Below are 20,730 nucleotides of genomic sequence, written 5' to 3'. Positions count from 1 at the left end.
TCCATTATTACCGAGTGTGGTATTTGATAACAACAAAAAGAAACAATTTATTATTATTTATTATTTATGCATGAAAGGGCTACTTGAAAATAAGACGCAGCCATCCTCTATGTATTTTTTTATGGATTATGGATATTCAAAATGTCGTGAAAGGCCTCACTCACAACACACACACACACACACACACACACACACACACACGCGTGCAACGACTGGCGTTCAAAACGTGAGGTCAAGCGTGATTAAATGTCTTTAAGTCGCCCCTCAGTCCACTCTGACGTAAAATAACATTTTAATCAGCTCGCACTTGAGTTAATCTCGAGCATCTTTGCAGTTCCCATGCATGCATGCATGCAGGGTTGTATGCATAGTTCGACACCGGCTGTTCTCTCCCAAATTAGAATCTGAACCGGTTTGGAAGAGCCTTTTAAGGCTGATTTCATCGTGCACACGTGCAGCACTTTGGACGTTTTTAAATCCAACATAATGCGTTTTGGAAAAAAAGGTCTGCAAGGCCAAGCTTCAAATCATGTCGGACCTTGCCGCACTCCACCAGAAATGCAAATGAGCTCAAGGAGCTTCGTGGTTGGTGAGTAATGCTTGCATGCTTTCGCTCCCCTCGGGCGTATTGCAGCTTTTTCAGCAGTCTCTTAACCAGCACCGAGTCCGTCTTTAAAACAACGTGAATGCTCGTTATTTTATCGCTCTCAGGCTCTCAGACCGACGATTTTGCTGAATTTCGATCAATTGCACGAACCCACGTTGTACAGTATCTCGAAACGCGCCATAGACAGATAATTAAGGCGTACAACTTTGACACCAATATATCCTGAAATAAAAAAATCATTGACATATAATTTAAAGAACACTTAGTACACTATACGAAAAAGACACGAACAATATTTCCAATTGTGAAGCAGCAAGTGAAAATGACAGTTATTCGATTGGCAAATGGTTTGAGTTGATGTTAACTGTTTTTATCATAAATTGCAGAATAAAAAAGGAAGAGTAAGGGAGAGAGAGAGAGAGAGAGAGAGAGAGAGAGAGAGAGAGAGAGAGAGAGAGAGAGAAATATGTGAGAAGTTAGTAGTTTGTGTCAATTAGTTTCTGCCCCCTTTCTGAAACGTACAGACGCATAGAGTTCCGATTGGCCATTTTTTCAGCCAATCAGAAGTCGCTACCTCGAACTGCTTCTTTCCCGGTGACGTCAGTCAGCAGGGCAACGCCCACCCGAAGCGACAGTGCAGACTTTGGGAAGCTGCAAAACCCGCCTGTGCCTGATGTGCGCGTCTGCGCTCTTTTCGTCCATCAGAGGGAGTCAAGTTTCTTCTGCTAAATGCGCAGCCTCCCTCCCGTTGCTCAACAGACGCGACGAGCCGCCGCCGCGGAGACGACGAGAGAACTCTTTTTTTTTGTTGTTGTTGTTCACTTTCCTTTTGACTGGCTTACCGTGGAACAGTCTCCTGTTGGCGGGCGGATCGCGGGCCACTGTTTCCGCCTTTAGAAAAGACGCTCGTCGGGATCTTCACTCCCAAACTGGATTAATCCCGAGGCGTTAAACGCGGCCTTTTTCAACGTGCGCGTGTGTGTGTGTGTGTTGTATTATTATTATTTGTATTTTTTTTCCGGGGCTGACGAGCCCTTTATCCCCGGGCTGTCATGTTGTGGAAATTAGCAGACAACGTCAAGTATGAGGATGACTGCGAGGTGAGTTCGGGCACAATACGGGTGACGCACAGAACTGTGAAAATAGAAAAAGTTGAAAGTATGAAGTTGTTACTCACTTTTCAGATTAAAGTATACTTTCGTGCACTAGTCGTCAATCAGTCGAGCGCCGATAAGAAAGCAAATAATATATTTTTCTGGACCATAGATGCCTTTGAATTTGGACCTTTTCAAAAGGAGCGATTTGACATTTGTACAAATGTTTTTTTGCTGTGGTTGTAGAACTTAAAAGGTGCAGGTGCTGTTGGTGGCGATTTGGTATAGTTCATATTTTCTGCAATATTCCCATGCGTTGGGGAAAAATGAAATTCTGTCTAAATCCAGAGTCATCCCAGCCTTTGAAATGCGTATTTCGATGAGTACTGCTTCCTGGCTTTGCCATAATTGCGCTTTTTTTTTAATACCATCGAGTCGGCGGCCAGGAGGGAAGGCTCATTGAATCAATGCGCGTAAATACATAAATACAGTGGATACAGTGGCCCCCAACATTTGCACTGTGCAAAGGAAGAAGAAAAACAATTCAACCGTGACATCCCAATCTTTTTGGTATTTGCTCACATTTAAAAAGAAATCAAAACAAACAAAAAAAATGGAGGGTTAATCCAACAAAGTGGAGCGTTTTTCGTGTTGGGAGTTGAATCCCCAAAATATTTGACTGGCCAAGTTGAACAAGTGGCCCTCCATCTTCCAGGAGCGACACGACGGCAGCAGCAATGGCAACCCGCGGCTGCCCCACCTGCCGGCGGTCAGCCAGCACCTGTACAGCCCGCCTCCCTCCCTCTCGCACTCGGCCAGCTCCGACTTCCAGCCGCCTTACTTCCCGCCCCCCTACCAGCCCATCTCCTACCCGCAGTCCGGCGACCCTTACTCCCACCTGGGCGACCCCTTCAACATCAACTCCCTGCACCAGTCGCCGTCGTCCAACCACCAGCAGCAGCCGTGGCCGGGACGCCAGGGCCAGGAGGGGCTGGCGGGGCACGGCAGGAGCGGCCTGGCCGGCCAGATCCTCGGCCTGGACGGCGGAGGAGGAGGTGGAGGGGGAGGAGGAGGAGGAGGAGGAGGGGGCTCGTCCGGGGTGCGGAGGGAAGGCTTCCGCCGGCCGGAGCTGCTGCCTCCGCACGCCCACGGCATCGAGGCGGCGGTGATCGGGGAGAGCATGGCCATGCACGACATGCAGGGCCACGGCATGGACGACGTGCAGGTGGGTGCGGCGCCCCGCACACTTCGCGAGACACTATCAAGCGTGGACGGGGCGGGGGGGCTTAAGAGTAAAACAAGAGCGTAAAATCGTCATCTTTAGCACAAACCTTGAAGTTACGGTATACGTGGAACTTTTCCATTTTGGCCCTGATTTTAATCATTTTCAAAATTCCCACCAACCATCACCCCTCGAAGTTATCATTTGGAAAGCAACCCAACAACTGCATCACAAATTCTGCCTTTCTAGGGGAAGACAGTAATTCTACTTGACACCCTCGTGAATGATTATCCTTCTGTAAACACTAAGCGTCAAGTCTTAATATTCCGTTGACATTATTTAACTACTCATGCAAAGTGCACAAAAAATTGAATCGGCGACCTGTTTGATGCACTTAGCAAGTACAAGCACACACAAGCACAGCCACCTTATGTATGCATAAGATGCACATATGCAACTTATATTTATACTGTGTACAGTTTTCTGAAACATTTATTTTGTGCATGCAACACTTTATTTTTTTCTTCTCATTTTTATGCTGTAGACTGCAAATTTGCCCAATGTGGGACAAATAAAAGTTGTCTTATCTTATTTTTCCGCGTTCCCAAAATGAAGCATGATTCAATTTTAAGGCCAATATTTGCGGTGTGGCTTTTGTATTCGGCTCCCATTGCGTGGGAAATGTGTGCACCACCTTCGCCATCTTACTTCTCTTTGTTTTTTTTTTGTTTTTTTTTATCAGCACGTGGACGACCACGGTATTATCATGGCGGATCAGACGGTCATCAAAAAAGGTGAGTTTCCAACTGAAATAACCGGACCCTTCCTTCTCCTGCCTGGCTCGTATCCGCGGCCTCACGCCTTCGCTTAAAATGAACGACAAGCAAGTTGCTAAGTGCACATCAGGAGTTCAGTATGTCGTGTGCGTATAGTCCATTTTTTTCATGATCCCCCATCCCCGCGAGAGGCACTTATGCGAAACTCCGTACCATCCCCTTGTGAGAAAGCAAGGTGCTTGGAAAAGACGCCCGGTGGGTTAAAGGGAAGCGTAAAAATCAAAGTCCGCGGCTCGTCTTTTGAGTCGTTCGGCGCTGCGGCAGGAAATGAGCGTCCGAGCTGATCCCACTTGGGGCCGGGCTGTGCGGGGCGCGGCACCGCGCTCGCATGTGAAGGGCAGGTTAGTAATTTGTTGGGACACGAACTGTTTTGATTAAGGATCTTTATTCCGCAATGTTTTGTCATCGGGAGTCCATTAAACGGGCTTTGAGTCACAGCGACTGCACGTTGACTAATAGCGCTTGTAATCGTCGATTTACGTGCAGAGAGAAAGATGGATGTGTTGCGTCATGTTTGTTGCTGCTCTTTTATGCTTTTATGCCGTTTCTTTATCTGGCGTTTTCTGCACGCCAGATGTTATGCCAACGCGAATTTGCGTGACTAATCGCATTTGGGTGTCAAGTTGGGTTAAAAACGTGCCGTTCGCTATTCCCCGCAACATTGTCAGTCGCCGTATACGAGCAATTCCATCAACAGACCTTTTTAAAGATGACTCTGGTGTGATGACAGTCAAGCCGACTTTTCGCTGATGACGTCAATCAACAGAAGAGGGAACGGTTTTGCGTCAGCGTCACAATGAACACGCTTCGAATTTACAGGGAAACGACACTGTCAAAAAAAACATAACGTGTATTTTGGGTGGGGCAGGGGCTCAAACAGTAAGTTGGAAAAACCTAAACAAAAAATTAATTACGGTTGTTAGAATCCAGGTGCCTCCACATGGGCAGGGCGAAGGCTGGTCACTGTCGCGTGATGGTATTTCCAGTCAGGGAGAACAATCCTTTGACTTGCCGAGCTTGTCATTGGGATTGCCACTTGCACAACTTGGGCCAAACGGGGAAACCTGTTCTGCATGATGACAATTTGCAATGTTTGCAAATAAACACGAGTGTCAAAACAATTCCCCACTTTCAGACCGAGAAGTTGTTCAAAATGCTGCTCGAGTTTGGCTTTTTCAATTTTATTTTATTTTTTTTTACACCCTGTACTGATTCTGGTACTAGTGCAAAAAAAAAAAGCTATTGGGAACGCTGCAATAAGATGAAAAACATCAGTGACGTCATTCATTAATGGATTTTGTTGATCGTGAAATCCAAAAGATCTTCAGTTCGAAGTTGGGTTGAATAGTCGACTTGGTGAACTAGTCTGTACACAACCCCGACTGTATACTTTGAATTAAAACATTTTTAAAAATGGTTGCCGTTCTGCGATCGGCATGTACTCATCTCGACTGGTCCGTGACCCCAAAAAAGGTTGGGCGCCACTGGTATAGAGGACATCGTATGGGGGTTTGAACACCTCAAAATTGGTCTGGAAAGGTTAACTTGATTCATAACATGTGTCGTATCCCTGACGGATTTTAAAACAAAACTTATGTTTCAAACTTGTTTTTAATAGTTTGATTTTGGTCAAGTTTTGTTGACCACAATCTACCTATTCCTCCGATCCTATGAAAAAATAAAACCCGTTAGTCTGTTTTGGAGTGTAAATTACATTAAGTGTCCCAGATTTATCATTCAGACCGAATATTAACCGATTCCCGTGTTACATTTGTTTACGTGTTTCATGTCTCCCCTGTGGGATTTTGTAGAGGGGCGAAGATGACATATGGGTGGGTCTTGAACACCTCTTCTAAAAGATCTAAAAAATAAATACATTCAAAAAAGGGGGGAGGACTTTAGATTTCTCGACAGAAAGCAGTGATGATTCATCATTTCCCGTTCTCACGCTCAAGGGCACGCTGTGGGCAAAGTAGGCTTCCCTCTGAGCAGGCAGGCAGGCGGCACATGTGTGACTCTTGTGATTTCTGTCTCAGTATTAGGACTGCGAGGCACCAGGAGCCTTGATCGCGTACAGAGGACTTGTTATCAGGGGGGCATCCTTGCGGGTGAGGATTGTCGCCTCGCTTTTGTGCTGTCTGTTAGTGTGCTGTGCTGTGGTTGTGTGTCCAGTGACTGTCAGTGCTCACACATTTTCCCGTCGATCTTCAAGGATGGCTAAGAACTTCAGCTTATGTAGATCGCTGGCTGGCCGTATGTGCTGTACATATTTGCGGACGGTGGCCTACTGGCTTTTGAAATTGGCAAGCCAAAGTTTAAAACTGCTGTTTTTATGGTTATTGAAGCGACCCTGAGTTTCTTGTACTGTGACTGTTTTGCATTTACGTTTACTCGTAACTTACATATTTGCCCAAACCTTTATTCGTACAATTCAAACAAAATGAAAAATATATACATAATCCATTAATATTAACCACACAGTGTCACATTCCCACAGCAAGATAAACATCAACGCCTTTGCCCCGCAACTTGTCGGCCATTTTGGTGGAGTGTTTTTTGTTTGGAGTTTTTTTTATTACTGGAGGTTTTTGTCTCATTGTGAATTCCAGGAAAAAGAAATTGCCAACCATGTTTGGGGAGTGTGTTGTTGCAGAAATATATTTTGCATTTAGTCTCATTACTCACAAACATATATTTGAGGTTATTTAAAAAAAAAAAAAACTATTTGGGCTGAATCGTATAAAAACAGGATGGGGTGTCACTTTAGAGCTAAGGTCCCCCTATGACTGAAATTCATATACAGTAAACAATGAATCAACTCATTGTTACGTATACCCAATGTTCCCTGCATTTTTCCTGTTGTTACATATATTTTGAACTACAACTTGAGTTTGAAGTCATGGAAAAAAGTGACCACCATGAAGGGCGTACAATTGTTCAGTTTGTGTTACGAAGGCATTTGGTTAAAAAAAAAAAAAAAGTGCAATTTTCATACCATCTTTTGTGCCAAAATTATAAAAACAAATCCATTTTGAAAGAAATATAAAGTAGAGGTCTTGTTGATCTTTTACCACCTTTTGCAACAAAAAAGCATTAGCATTTGGTCAACCATGTTTGTGGAATGTGTTGCTGCCAGTAGACAGCAAGGTGGAATTCTATTCGGTTTGCAAATATGATCAAATCATTGAACACTAACATATTACCCACATCATGGAAATACGTGTAAAATAGACAGAACATTTTGATAGCAATTTTTTAGCCAAGTTTTTGGAGGGAGAAAGTATTTAATTTAATACAAAGAATTAAATTTCGGTCTGCCTTTGAAACGGCTGCAAAATGGAAAGTTTTGGTAGGAAAATGTGCATTTCTTTCCCCCCAACAAATCGTTTCCATGCAGCAAGACTGAGTGTTTTTTTTTTTTGTTTTTTTAGGTGAGTTAGATAAAAAATAAAATTGCAATGAATGAAAATCACACATTTCAAGACTAACGTTGAGACTACGGTAAAGAAAACCTTTTAATGGTAACATGCATGTCCCATTTTTGCCACAAATTTGAGCCCCCCCCCAAAAAAAAAAATATATATATATATATATATATATATATATATATATACACATACGTACAGTATAAACTACAAAATAATTGACCACTCCATGTCATAAAAAAACGTGAAAATACAATTCATCGGCCTTTTTTGTGACGTGTTGGGCACTCAAATTACAATCGAACACTTTAACATGAGCGGTTTAGAAATTATGGAGAAAGACAATACTGCATTTTGATGGTAACACATATTGTTGCAGCCATTTGTGAAATGTGTTTCTCTCAGCACTGCCTTTTTTCTGTAGGGGTGGGGGGTGAGAATTGACACGTAGATTTGAGCCACTTCCTTCTAAATTGGAGTGAAAACATCTTGTGCCGCATGATGAAGATGGTTTAGATGAAGAACGAAATACTCCGCCCGTCTCATCTTCAGCACGTCACTCATATTCTCCCCCCCACCCAGGGCCAGTGACTCTCCCGAAAGGCAACGCTCTAGGCCTCCCCTTCCAGAAGGAGTCCCTGCTGGGCATGGTGTCCAACCCCACTGAGGTGTTCTGCTCCGTCCCGGGTCGCCTCTCGCTGTTGAGCTCCACCTCCAAGTACAAGGTGACGGTGGCCGAGGTCCAGAGGCGACTCTCGCCGCCCGAGTGCCTGAACGCGTCGCTGCTGGGAGGTGTTTTACGCAGGTCAGAGAGCAATCCTTGCACAAGTTACGTTTTGCCGTCATACAAAAAGAAAATCATCCATCTATGCATTCTCTGTGGCGCTTGTTCTCATTCGAGTCGTGATCTGGAGTTGAGCCCAGCTGGGCAAGGGAATTGGAATAGATCCTGGACTGGTTGCCAGTCAGCCCGAGGGCACATGTTGGCAAACAAGTGAACCTAACGCGCATGGTTTTGTAATCGGAGAGGAAGCCGGAGAACATGGAAAGTCTCCACATGAACGTCCGAGCCAAGATTCAAGCACAGAATCGACCGAATGTCAGGCAGACGTGGTACAGTAAACTAAAGTCACGGCTATCAAATATTTTGTGTTTGGTTATCCTTCTGAGAAGTAAGTCAAATAATCACGTTTTCGGGTCAAAGAAACGAAAACAAATGTTTTGCTTGGTCAAAAGAACAATTACGAATACACAAGAGAAAAGAACAACATTTCTCTATTTTCAGATCAATCGTAATTTTTTTTCCCCCCTAAATTTAAACTGCGCTTCGCAGCAAACTGTACTGTCTTCTCGAAAAACAATAGTGTGTATGCGTCGAAGTGTCGTCAGAACCATTTGGTTCTGACGACACTTCGACGCAACCAAATGGATGGATGAATTCGACATATTTGGTAGAAACTGATCAGGAGCAAACAACAATTAGCATCTCAGTGTGTGTCATCATTTTTTCCCAATTGAACTGCCTTTGAAATGTCGTCCGACATTTCTAGCTGGACTACTCGCTTAGTGGCTAGCTGCTAGCCACTAACTGCTGACGCTGGCAACTGGCGCTACACTCTACAATGTGAGCATAGTTGGAGTAGTTTATTTTATTTATTTTTTTGCAGCCTCAATTATCAATTGAACATGATTTCAAGATTATGTTGTGTGTCTGTGGTGGTAATTTAAACTTAAATTCGGCTCCAATTTACAGTCGAGAAGACGAGTTAAGTCAACCGCCACGACACCATGTGCTGCTACGAACAACTTCAAAATAAAAGTCTCACTGATGTCAGCGTTTTACTCTGTTTGGGACATTTTATTTTGAAGTTGACTCTCTCACCATGTTGGTGGTGTGTTACTGTCATGCATTGCTTGCATTGCTATGACTATATCCTCGACCATACACACCAAAAAAAACAAAAAAAAACCCAAAAAACAAACGTGCACCCGAGGCAGGAAAAAAAAAATCCCCCAGCATTTTTTTGAATCGAGGTACTTGAATTACTCAAGGATAATTTATTGAGTTGTGAAACTCTTTTTCGTGTCTGTGTCCGTTTTATGCTGCCCCCAGGTGGGCAACTAAAGCATCCTAAAATGTGGCAAAACCTTTTTACATTCAACGTATTTTTTTTTTTTTGTTTTTATAAAGTGCAGAATTAGTGGCATTTCCTTTCATTTTAAAAGATGACTTGAGATAAACGGATTGAGTCACAAGGGCGGTCACGGAACAAATTCAACTCAAGGCATATGTGATTTATCCGTGAATTTTCTTCTGAGGGACGCCTCACCACAGACACTGACCACTTTGGGCTGCATCGGAGGAGTTGCCTGCCACTTAGACGAACCTATGCTACATATAAAATGTGTTTGTAGAATGTGTGTGTGTGTGTGTATGCGTGTGCGAGCATGTAGGACGGTCCAGTGTATGCCAGACACCCCTGACTGGGAGATTTTGAGCTTGTAGCGCACGTTTTCTCCTTCCCATGTGCCTCGCGTTATTGCTGACACGCACAGGCGCCAATTTACAAGCATTTTGAAGTAGGTCATATAGCACGAGGAGGGGGTTTGTTCGTGGAGGGACTGCGAAAGGGTGTGAGGACTGCACACACACACCAAGGATCATGCCCATCTCACAGCGAGAGCTGGACTACCATTCATGCGGAAAATGAGTCGTAGGGAGTTGCGTTATTTGCGCGAACGACACACGCTGTTACCGCTCAATTGCTTCGTGTCCTTTTCACTTCACAAAAGTGCGTGTTAATTTACGTGTAATCACGTTTAATAGATCCCGCATGGGCGAGACGGTGAGTTCCTTGACTGGCAGGTTATTTCCATCGCTCTATGTCCTCATTTTTTTAATTAAATGCTTGGAATCAGTCCAGGCATGTCTGCCTCACAGTTCAAATTTCTGCTCTGGTTTCTCCCCTTGGTTGCATGTTTTTTTTTTTTTTGTTTTTTTTTTCCAGGTGCTCTGGGTTCCTCCCACATTCCAAAAACATTCATGCTAGGTTAATTGAAGACTAAATTGTCCATCGGTGTGACGAAGTCCAGGGAGTAGCCGGCTTCTCGCCAAAAGTTACATGGGATGGGCTCGGGCTCACCCGCGTACCCACGACATTGTTTTTGGTGTGCCTCAGGGCTTTATACTTGGTCCTCTGTCATTCAATACGGACATAGTGTAATTCAGTCAAAGCAAATACATGCGATTAATCTTGTTCAGTACATTTTGACATTCACAAATGAAGTTGGTCAACATACTTGGCTGTGGAACACCACGAAAGAAACCGTATATTGACAGCTGTTCAGGTACAACTGGGATTCGGCAGCAATGACAGTGAGGCACGTTAGGTTAAATGTTCGACTGATGGTTACGTACCATGTGGCTTGTGTGTGTGTGTGTGTGTGTGTGTGTGTGTGTGTGTGTGTGTGTGTGTGTGTGTGTGTGTGTGTGTGTGTGTCTGTGTGTGTGTGTGTGTTCACAGAGCCAAGTCGAAAAACGGCGGACGCTCATTGCGAGAGAAACTGGACAAAATTGGGCTCAACTTGCCGGCGGGAAGAAGGAAGGCGGCCAACGTGACTCTACTTACCTCGCTGGTGGAAGGTGCGCCGCATCACTCTGCTGCTGCTTCGTCTTCCACGTCCGCTGTAATTACTCTCGGGCCGGAATGTTGCTCCAATAAAGCGAGAATGTGGGAACGTCAATCTTTTCTCGCGCTGCGTTAGTGTCTGAACGGCGCTCTGCTAAATGCCACTCATCGGTGGCATTCTTAGCAATTCTATAAAAACAGCAACAACTTCTTGAACACATGGTGACTCTCTGTCCCAAACACTGCCTGCTCCCACATTTTAAAAACATGCATGTTAACCTGTTTATACATAAAGAAATACATATACTGGATTCATAAATATCACAAAAAAAATGTTAACTATTCTAAAGAGACTCTTGAACCAAACAAAACAAAGACAATTACAAATGTACTGTATTCCAAACAACAAGAAAGCCCTGCCTTAGCTAAGTCAGTTATTCTTAATGCTATCAAACAATGCAAAACGCCATAGATAGGCTAGCGAATCGCGTCAACGTCACGGCATTATAACCTTTTGAGCAACAGATGTCTAAACAAATGGCAGAGGAACACAAGTAGAATGGTAATATAATAACGCTCACAGTCATATATTCTTTATCCTCGCCAAAGAACAAAAATATGACTGTTTACTAGCGAAGGCACGGTAATCGACTGGTTAGCACGTCCATCTCACAGCGCAGAGGTCTGGGGGTTCCGGCCTTCCTGTGTGGCGTTTGCACATTCTCCGAGTGCCTGCGTGGGTTTTCTCCGGGTACTCCGGCTTCCTCCGACGTTCCAAAAACATGCATTGTGAAGATCAGCGTCTCAGTTAATGGTTGGCTGGATGAACTTTCTACTAGCAATTTTGACCGTCTACTTCTTGCACTCTACACTTTTGACACTTGTCATGATCATGACAAATAAATATTATTTGGGGGAACAGGCACAAAATTAAAATCATTTGTCGTGAACTTAAATTCTTCAATGAGAGAGTGCCCTGTAAAATGTTGCGACAAATGCAGTCATGTTTAATGAATACCAAAAAAATCTGGGTTTCATGTCTTTGGCCAGTGGCCCCGCCCAGAGGGGACACAAAACCGTTTGGGGTTCAGTGCCTTGCTCAAAGGCGCGGCTCGCAGTAACCGATGACAGACGGAGGTGCAAGCCGTTGGCCTGCAGTTTGTCTCCGACATGTTTTGCCACGACTCAAGCTGACATAAGATTGTCTGACCCTCAGCTGACACGCAGTCAATATCCTTCAGTATTCAGTTCTTTGCCCCCAAGTCGTCCATAAAAGCGAACACGTCCTCATCCCTCTCTGTGCTAAACTTAGGCCAGTCATATCTTAGGCCCACAGTGATCACGAGAACGCTCGGCCTCTTGTCTTCCCGCCCGCTTCACTTTGATTAAAAAGTCTGATGACTGCGCGGCGAGCATGTCTGGAGGCCTGCTGTTATTTCAGGACCTCGCCAGTTGAATCGGGCCTTGTTATCTGCCGCGCCGCTCGCCGGGAGGCCCGGCTGACATTAAAGCGTCAAGAACGAAGCGCTCGGAGCCAATAGCCGACGTGCCCCTCGTGCGCCACCGCAGCTGTTGATGCCGTTACCTAGCGCGCTTTCCCATGACAGCAGCCCTTCTGTTTCTCCTCTCAGGTGAAGCTGTTCATTTAGCCCGTGACTTCGGTTACGTGTGCGAGACAGAGTTCCCCGCCAAGGCCATCGCGGAGTACCTGGGCAGGCCGCATGTGGAACGAAACGAGGTTAACTCTCGCAAGAACATGCTTCTCGCCGCCAAGTGAGTTGTCATCTTTTGTGCGGAGAAATTCCCTTTCGCTTTTCACTAAATGCTGATGGAATTTGCCGGTTGCCTGCAATCTTGTCTCTTGATCTCAAGAAGGAAAGCCAACATTTTTTTGGTCTATCGTCTGAGCTGTGATTAGCGATTCCATCGGTTTTAATGCTGTGTTTAGTCAGTTTGGCGAAACTGTCATGAGCCAAAGCAGACACGGGCGCTGCCATCGACCCGCTATCATTGACTGGCATTCACAAATCTAACACAGCAATATAGTAAATCTCGTACATCATGTAGTCTAGGATGGGCGACGTTGGTAAACAGCAAGCAAACAACAAAATAACCACAGGCTGTATTTTTTTTCCCCCGGTGCAAAGTACTCTCTTGCATCAAAATTCAAACCATTCAAGGTTGGCACAAAACTGCTCAACACGAAACAAACATTTAGTGCAAGAAATCATTTTTTTCCACAAAAATCTCAACTCACTCAAGATTTTCATACTATTGAGGTACTCCGTTACTACTGCATATCATTCCAAATCAGCACAAAAACATATTTAGACCTACGCACATTGAAGACATGTCTGCCATCTAGTGGTGATTGCTGATATTAATTGCAATTCAGCACCCGCAGATTCGCGGCTTTCTTTTCAAAATATTTTTGTATTTTGTATTTTCCCCCTTTTTCCCTCCAGGATTTCTCCACAATTGCCGTTTTTGTGGAGAATGTATATTTAAAGTATATCAGCTGTTTTTTTGGGGTGGGTCTGGAAAAAAGAAAAAAAAAGAAAGAAACGAGTTTCAAAAGCTTTCAAAAAGCACCGTCCCTCGTATACGCAGTATAATTTCTCGAATCAAAAGAAAATGATTTTCAGACTTTTGTCCCATTACAGATAATCGTGACTTATGCAATCTTTGCCACAAATAACGGGGTGACAGCTGGTCTGCAACCATGCCCTTTTGTTTTTCAACATGACAAACGTACAAAACCCAAACGTGAACTGAATTGTTGTCGTCCCCTCTTCATAACTCCCCGCAGGCAAATCTGCAAGGAGTTCACCGACCTGCTCACCCAAGACCGCTCGCCGCTGGGCAACTCACGTCCGGCGCCCATCCTGGAGCCGGGCATTCAGGGCTGCCTGACCCACTTCAGCCTCATCAGCCACGGCTTCGGCTCGCCGGCCATCTGCGCCGCCATGACCTCGCTGCAGAACTACCTGAGCGAGGCCCTCAAACAAGTGGACAAGATGTACCTGAGCGCCGACGCGCAGGGAGCCTCCGACGGCGGCGGCAAATCCGCAGACAAACTGGACAAGCACAGGAAATGAGACCGCAACCCCCCCGGCCGGCCCCCTTCCCCCGTGAACTCCGAGAACCCCGGCTGCCCCTTTTACAATATCGTGTTTTCCCGCATGGCTGTGGTCAAAATCGCTCCCAAATCACTATTTAATGCACGAGATGGTGAGATGGCCATTTTCTGTCACTCTCTGAATGTGAGCGCAAGTCATCCCCGTTATCCTTTGAGGTGTCCAAATTCTTCCGAGGGTCACAGAGAGAGAAATGGAGGGACGCAAGGGGCAAAATGTGGTCTATGGCATTCATTTTCCGAATTAATCCCATTGATACAATTTTAATTGGTGAAAAAAAAAAGCCTGAAAACAAATCTCTTAACTCTCTGGGGCACTTGGTCTGTCATTCCCGCGGGAGCCTGGTGGCATTATGTCGCCTCAAGATCGAAAGTCTGGATGTTTTGTGGACATGGCTTTGTTGCAGTAGGAAACACAAGGCTAATTTAAGTGCAGATTAAATCCGCAGATGACACTGCTCACTCGGTTCATCGTTTAAAAAACTCCAGAAGATCACTCAAGGCCTTTTTGGCCTTTGAAAACGAGTTTGTGAAGACAATGCCACCGTAGTCATTTGCTTTTTGAAAGTGTTCAAGGCTACTTGTCTGGTCGGAGAGTTGATTTTGCACGCCCGGGTAGTGACAATTTTTGAACATCTCCAAATTCATGAGAAAAAAAAAATACAAAAAAAACAAGAACTAACATGAATAAGCTGCCAATTTTTCAAAATGGTTACTCGAGGATCATTAATGATTCATGTTCACAAATCGCAGCTGGACATGAAGCAGAAAGTGGAGCAAACCCTTTTTACGTCAGCATGATGTTTATTCACTGTTATGAAGACAGATGTTCCTATTTTAGTTGTAAATGTTGTACTTTTGTTTTAGCATCTAGAGTGTTACGGACCTTGTTCTTTTTATTCCATGCCGCCGGATTATTGTTTTGACCGAACTGCCCTATGTTATGCCCTCAGTGCATCTTGAAAAGTCATGTGACCAACGATGCACCCTCGATGATCAAATTACATCCCACGATGCATTGCGCCGATAAAGATGAATTTTCTTTGCTTCCGGGATACTCAACTTGCAACAATATTGTGTTATAATTTATTTGTTAGTTCAATATTTATTACCCACCAACTGTACCAGTCCACAGTAGAAAAATCCCTAAACAATTTTGAGTGGATTAAAAAAAAAAAAAAAAAAGAGAACTATATTGTCCACTCTATAAAAGTCCACAAATAGTGATTCGGGAGTAGCGAAGGAGGGAACAATTCCAAACACAGTCACCATTTCTCCAGGAACCTGCCGGGCAACTTGGGGGTTGGAGGATTCGTGCATGCTGTCTTTATCCCCCTCCCCCCCTCCACCCCTATTTCCCCTCCTCCCCCATCCAGAGGACATCATTTCAAGATGAGTTGTTGTGCACCCCCCGCCCCCCTTCCTCCTCCTCCTCAGTGGCGTCTGGAGGCAAATCCTCTGATTTCCTGTGTCTCGACGAACTCGCAAAAGGACTTTTTTTTTTTTTTTTTTTTAAGAAAGGGATGCAATTGCCCACCATTTTTGTGTGAGTATTGCTCGTCCTTTGTTTGTCCGACTGCGTGGGGAGGAGCCCAGTGTTGTTTTGAGCTGTCTGAATGGGTCACACAACAGAAGCCTCGGCCATGCTGTCCTGAAGGAGACATTGTGTTTTCTTTTTTTTTCTTTTTCTTTTGATTTTTAAATGTTCTAAAACGTTTTCCCCATGTGTCTTGATAACATGTCTGGGATGTGCTTTTGGCAAATTACACAAAGGATAAAAAAAAAAAAAAAAAAAAAATTAGAGCACACTTTTACACACAAATGATCCCTCCTTTTTAAGATGAATTCAGATTACACTTGACAGGGCTGTCCTGTCTGATGTTGTCCTCACCCCGACCCTTCGACTGTGGGGTGTGCCAATGCAAGAATGGCTTTTGTTACTACTTGGAGTGGTGTCTGGGGACAAAAAAAACCAAAACAAAACTGAAAGTCAAGTGAGCACACGCGAGATCCTGTAACAAGCAAGTAAAAAGCATGAAATATATTTTCACTTGAAGAAGCAGCACTTCATCGCCACCATGTTGAATGACACTTTCTTAGCCTAATAGCATTGCCCAAGTCATACCTGAAAGCTTTTGGAAAACACACACACGCACAATTTTTTTTAGTCATAGACCACATTGGTATATTTTTATTGGTCTTTCTGAAAGCAACGAGTGCCTTTGGCAATCATCCTATTAGGCTAACGACCTTTCAATGAGAGTGACCCATCTCACGCATGCAAACTAGATACCACCACCACCACCCTCAATCTGGCTGCATCTTCACCCAGCCTAACATTTGAATCATGAGATGGAGAAATTTGCTGCGGTGGTAGTTTTTTTGGTTGCGTGGTTTTTTTCCACACTCGATTGGGCCGAAGGCTCCCAACATTTGTATACAATTAAAAAGTCACTTTTCCATAATATGTTCCCGTTAAAATGTATTCAATTTGTTACCACATGTTCGTGTTCATCCTTTTAGTATTTAAAAAAAAAAAAAAAAAATCAACCGATTGATGAGTTTACTTCTGTGTGTACACTTGTACGTATGCATGCGTGTGTGTGTGTGTGTGTGTGTGTGTGTGTGTGTTGTGAGCAAGTGGATATACTGTAAATATTTTTTTCTAATTAGAATTTAAATACCAATACAGAATTTTAGCCATACTAGCTTGCCATGGATGTAAATATTTTCTAATTTATGTTGTAATTTAATGGGCTGTTTTTTTTCGTGTGTAAATAATCGTCCCTTTTTTTTTTTTTTGGTGTGTGATTTTTATGATGACCTATTTTATAATAAATGGGTTAGTTTTTCAATCAAGTAGAGAGGTTAGTAAGCGGGCAGGACATACTTTTTGGATTTTGGAAATGATGTACAGATAAAACCAAAAAAGAGCAGGAAAAATAAATACGATTCCAGCCTGATGCTTGACAGTGACTCACATTCTTCTTTTCAACGCTATTTGCCAAAAGGGACCAGTCACGTGTTTCTATAAGTCAAAAGTCAGGGCAGGGGATGGGAAGGCATTCTTCGCTCCTTGCAGGCGTCATGTGATGGCTTCCCAGTTGACAAATAATAACTTGTATTTGTGAGATAGTTTGATTATCTCGTGTGTGTCTTCCGTTTTGTTTGCGATGCCATTTAACGAGGTTTCTTCCTACCGGCGGCGAAAGTTTTACAGCGCTGAGCTTGCAACCGTGACACCCAGGAAAATGACCTGCCGTATTTGCACGGCCTGAAAAGTTGTTACAACACTCGGTCGCATTGTGGGTCAAACTGACCCATTTCAGGCTACTTATTTTGCTGGTCAAACATGTTGAGACGTGAAGGGATGAACAGTTTTATACTCTCCTGTAAAAGTTAACATTTTACCCCCTCTGTTGTTGGGTCAAACTAACCCATTTCAACCCTCCTGTTATGTGGTGGGTCAGACTGACCCGTTTTAATCCGATCATATTGCTGGTCGAATTCACCTGTTTTAACTCCAGTTAAGTTGCGGGCCAAAACGTCTTCTTGTAAAGTTGTCGCACTGTGAGTAAAAGTGAACTGTTAAACCCTCCCATTAAATAGCACCCTCAACTGGTTGCGAGCCAATCGCAGGGCAAAAATAGACGAACAACCATTCGCGCTCACAATCGCACCGAGGGACAATCTGAGAGTGTTCCATTAACCTGTCATTCGTGTTTTTGGAATGTGGGAGGAAACCGGAGTACCCGGAGAAAATCCACGCAATCACAGTGAGAACATGCAAACTCCACACTGAAAGGCCGGAGCCGGAATCCAACCCTGCCCCTCCGCACTGTGAAGCCGACATGCTAACTAGTCGACCACCGTGCCGCCAGAATTTATGCAAATGTCAGGATAAAAATCATTTTTATGGTTGTTTTGAATCTTTAAGCTGGTTGAAAACAGTGCAGGTCACTTTGACCCTTGACCTTTTTCGATGCTCTAAGAAACCGCTCATTCACATGTCTGTCAGTTGCACTCAACAGTCTCTCCATTTGAAAGTAGCAATTTGGTTCAAAAAAAAAAAAAAGCCAAAGGCGTGTTAGCCAGCCATTAGCGTTGATAGTATGAGCCTCTCCCCTCAGAACCTGTCCAACCAGAAGTGTCGGCATCGCTGTCTCAGCAGTTGACTGCTTGTCTCGTGTTTGAGATCAGATAGTGGGAGGAGGAAGTGGTGGTCGGGAAGACGACGACGTACGGTAAGTATCGGTGGAAGTGGGGGTGTGGGGGGGGGGGCGGCAGCCTTTGATGACCGGTTGAGCTCAACAAGTGAGCAAAGCCTCTTTGGATGCTCTCTTGATAAGTTCTCTGAGTGAGTGAGTGAGTGAGTGGACCTATTGGCACTTGGCTGAGCGATCGCACGCCAGCTGCACTCAACAAGTCAGCTATGCGAACCACGACAAGACCAATGGCCAATCAACTTGTACTAAGTGAAGATTTGATAGTGATAACATGCAAGTTGGGTGGATGTGGTGCCCATTTCTGCTTGCCCGAGAGGCGTTTCATAGATATACAAATAGAGAGAGATGCGGTCGATATAGATCGAGCACTCGAGATAGAGAAAGAAATGGAGACAGACATCGAGAGACTGACAGACTGAGATGAAAATAAAATTCAATGTAAACACAAAATGCTAAAGTAGTTCTTGGTCTCCACTGACCTGCTAAATTTTTTGTTGTTTTGGAATAAAAATAGTCTTCGTTTTTCATCCATTCAAGTACATTAAAATAACATACCAAACATTTTAGACTCCAAATATTTTTCCCTTCTGATCCTTTTTGAGGAATTATGGTCACAAAACTCCGGCACAGAGTGAAGCAGCAATAACCAAACCGCAAAGTAGCGACGGAGCACGATATGACTCTTTGGAGGTTCCGTCTTTTTTATTCCTCATGTATCCACTGGAAATAAAAATGAAAATAAAAATGAAATTAACCATTGTGCAACGTGCACCTGTTTCCAAAACACACACACCCTGTTCCTCGTCATTCATTTTTCCAAATTCTTGCAAGAAGGTGTGCGCTGTGGGAATGATTGGACTGTGACTCACCCAATAAAACGGAGAGTTGGAAAAAAAAAAAGAAGCAGCTCGAGCAAGCGCAGACTTGTGGAGCTTAGCTGTGACCGCCGTCACGTTTGCTCGTCAAACAAAAGAATCTCGTCCTGCGTCTCTCTCTTATTGTGAAACCGAGTGATCCTCCTCGTTAGGGAGGCCGCAGCACATGACACCGCCGGGTTGCTTGATTTATTTATTAATTTTTCTCAATTAGCCATGAAGACACTGCTGACAAGTCTGACTAAATGTCATATTGTTTGCTTGGGAGCAACACACGTCACACATTCACTTCTCTTTCAAAATGGAACTTTTCCACTCTGAGATGTTCCTCCGATCCATTTGTTGGCCACACATGCGCTTATTAGCAGCACGACTGATAACTCGCTTGCATTTTTCGACCAGCGAAACCACTTTGTCACCGTTAACATGACTCGGACCGGGCGCCGTCTGCAGCGGCGCAGTCTCGTCTCCAAACAGAAATTCTGGAATTATATTTGTGCTTCCTGCACTTGCCGTTGTTCCAGCTGTGACTTTTACCCTCCGAGTCGTCCTGTCTGCCCCGCGGCATGACTCACAGGTGAAACACCTGGCGTCTGCGCTCGCTCGGCTCTTCCTCACCTACGGAAAGACTTTCAGCATCTGTTATGTCTGCTTAATGTCTATCTTAATGTCCATGTGCAAGTAGGCGTTTTGTCCTCACTAGTAAAAAAAAAAAAATTAAAAAGTACATCAAACTTATTTAATGAGTAGTTGTACTAAAATAAGCAATTACAATGAAATTCAAATTTCGAAATGATTTCATCTTGGCTTGATTCTTTTGAATCCACAAAAATCTGGCATTTCAACTAGAGTGACCTATCCCACGCCCGCATACAGATACATCCCACACCCGCCATCTGGCTGCAGCTTGAAAATGGAGGATCTTCACAGTGCCTAACCTCTGAGTCATGGGTGGAGAGATTTGCTGCGGGCGTCGTTTTCATGTTAATTTGATATTCCGAAGCGCTGACACATTTTGAAGAATGGGAAGACAGCCAAATATTTACTTGTTGGCATTTTTTTTTTTCATACTCGACTGGGCTGAAGGCACCCAAAATTTGTATACAATTAAAAAGTCACTTTTCCATAACACGCCCCTGTTGAATGTATTCTATTTGTCACCACGTTCATGTTCATCGTTTTAGTATTAAATAAATAAAAAAAAAAAAAAAAAAAAATCGATCCATTGTTTACTGTAAATATTCAATCCCAAAACAGAATTTTAGCCATACTAGCTTGCCCCGGATGTAAATATTTCCTAATTTATGTTGTAATTTAATGAGCTGTTTTGTTTTTTGTTTTTGTAAATAATTTCACCAGGGGTGTGTAAACTTTTTTTAAGCAGCATTCCATGCCAGCAATGTAAAGCGATGGGCATTATGATTACGATTCTCCTCCATTGTCTATATTTCATGACTTTTGCTGTTCATTCTATTTTCAAAAACGATAGAAAAAAAAAATCAGCCAAACATCACATGTCACTACCCGGCGAAGCTCTACGGATAATGACATTCTTCAATCCGAATGCCATCACTGACAACGTCACTGACTAGTCACATGAATGCCAGGGGGTATCAGTGTGGGCTGGGGTGAGGAAAAAAAAAAAGAACTGTTGTGATTGTGGTGAGGAAGGTGCGAGGG

The 20,730-nt window shown here is 43.9% G+C and overlaps 1 protein-coding gene and 1 long non-coding RNA gene across 3 annotated transcripts in view; both read left to right on the top strand.

Moving 5' to 3' along the window:
* The first annotated feature begins 1,249 nt into the window (after positions 1 to 1,249).
* Positions 1,250 to 15,460, top strand: tfap2c (transcription factor AP-2 gamma (activating enhancer binding protein 2 gamma)). Of its 2 annotated transcripts, XM_019879447.1 has the most exons (8): positions 1,250 to 1,707; positions 2,417 to 2,926; positions 3,666 to 3,717; positions 5,796 to 5,867; positions 7,767 to 7,989; positions 10,709 to 10,827; positions 12,445 to 12,586; positions 13,623 to 15,460. In XM_019879447.1, exons 1-8 carry the CDS (start codon positions 1,660 to 1,662, stop codon positions 13,909 to 13,911), a joined length of 1,455 nt encoding a protein of 484 aa, XP_019735006.1. In that variant the 5' UTR covers positions 1,250 to 1,659; the 3' UTR covers positions 13,912 to 15,460. The 2 variants fall into 2 exon arrangements, with proteins under 2 accessions (XP_019735006.1, XP_019735007.1); XM_019879448.1 differs by lacking the exon at positions 5,796 to 5,867 and having other exon boundaries at positions 1,251 to 1,707.
* Positions 15,461 to 15,938: 478 nt separating this feature from the next.
* Positions 15,939 to 20,730, top strand: part of LOC109521560 (uncharacterized) — an 8,829-nt gene continuing 4,037 nt past the window's right edge. The window contains exon 1 of the long non-coding RNA XR_002169391.1: positions 15,939 to 16,708. This is a non-coding gene — a long non-coding RNA (uncharacterized LOC109521560). The remainder of the gene's footprint in view (positions 16,709 to 20,730) is intronic.

Source organism: Hippocampus comes, unplaced genomic scaffold (assembly GCF_001891065.2).
Source record: "Hippocampus comes isolate QL1 unplaced genomic scaffold, H_comes_QL1_v1.1 scaffold44, whole genome shotgun sequence".
Taxonomy (NCBI): domain Eukaryota; kingdom Metazoa; phylum Chordata; class Actinopteri; order Syngnathiformes; family Syngnathidae; genus Hippocampus; species Hippocampus comes.
Note: the sequence above shows the minus strand (reverse complement) of the source record. Positions and strands in the feature narration are given on the sequence as shown.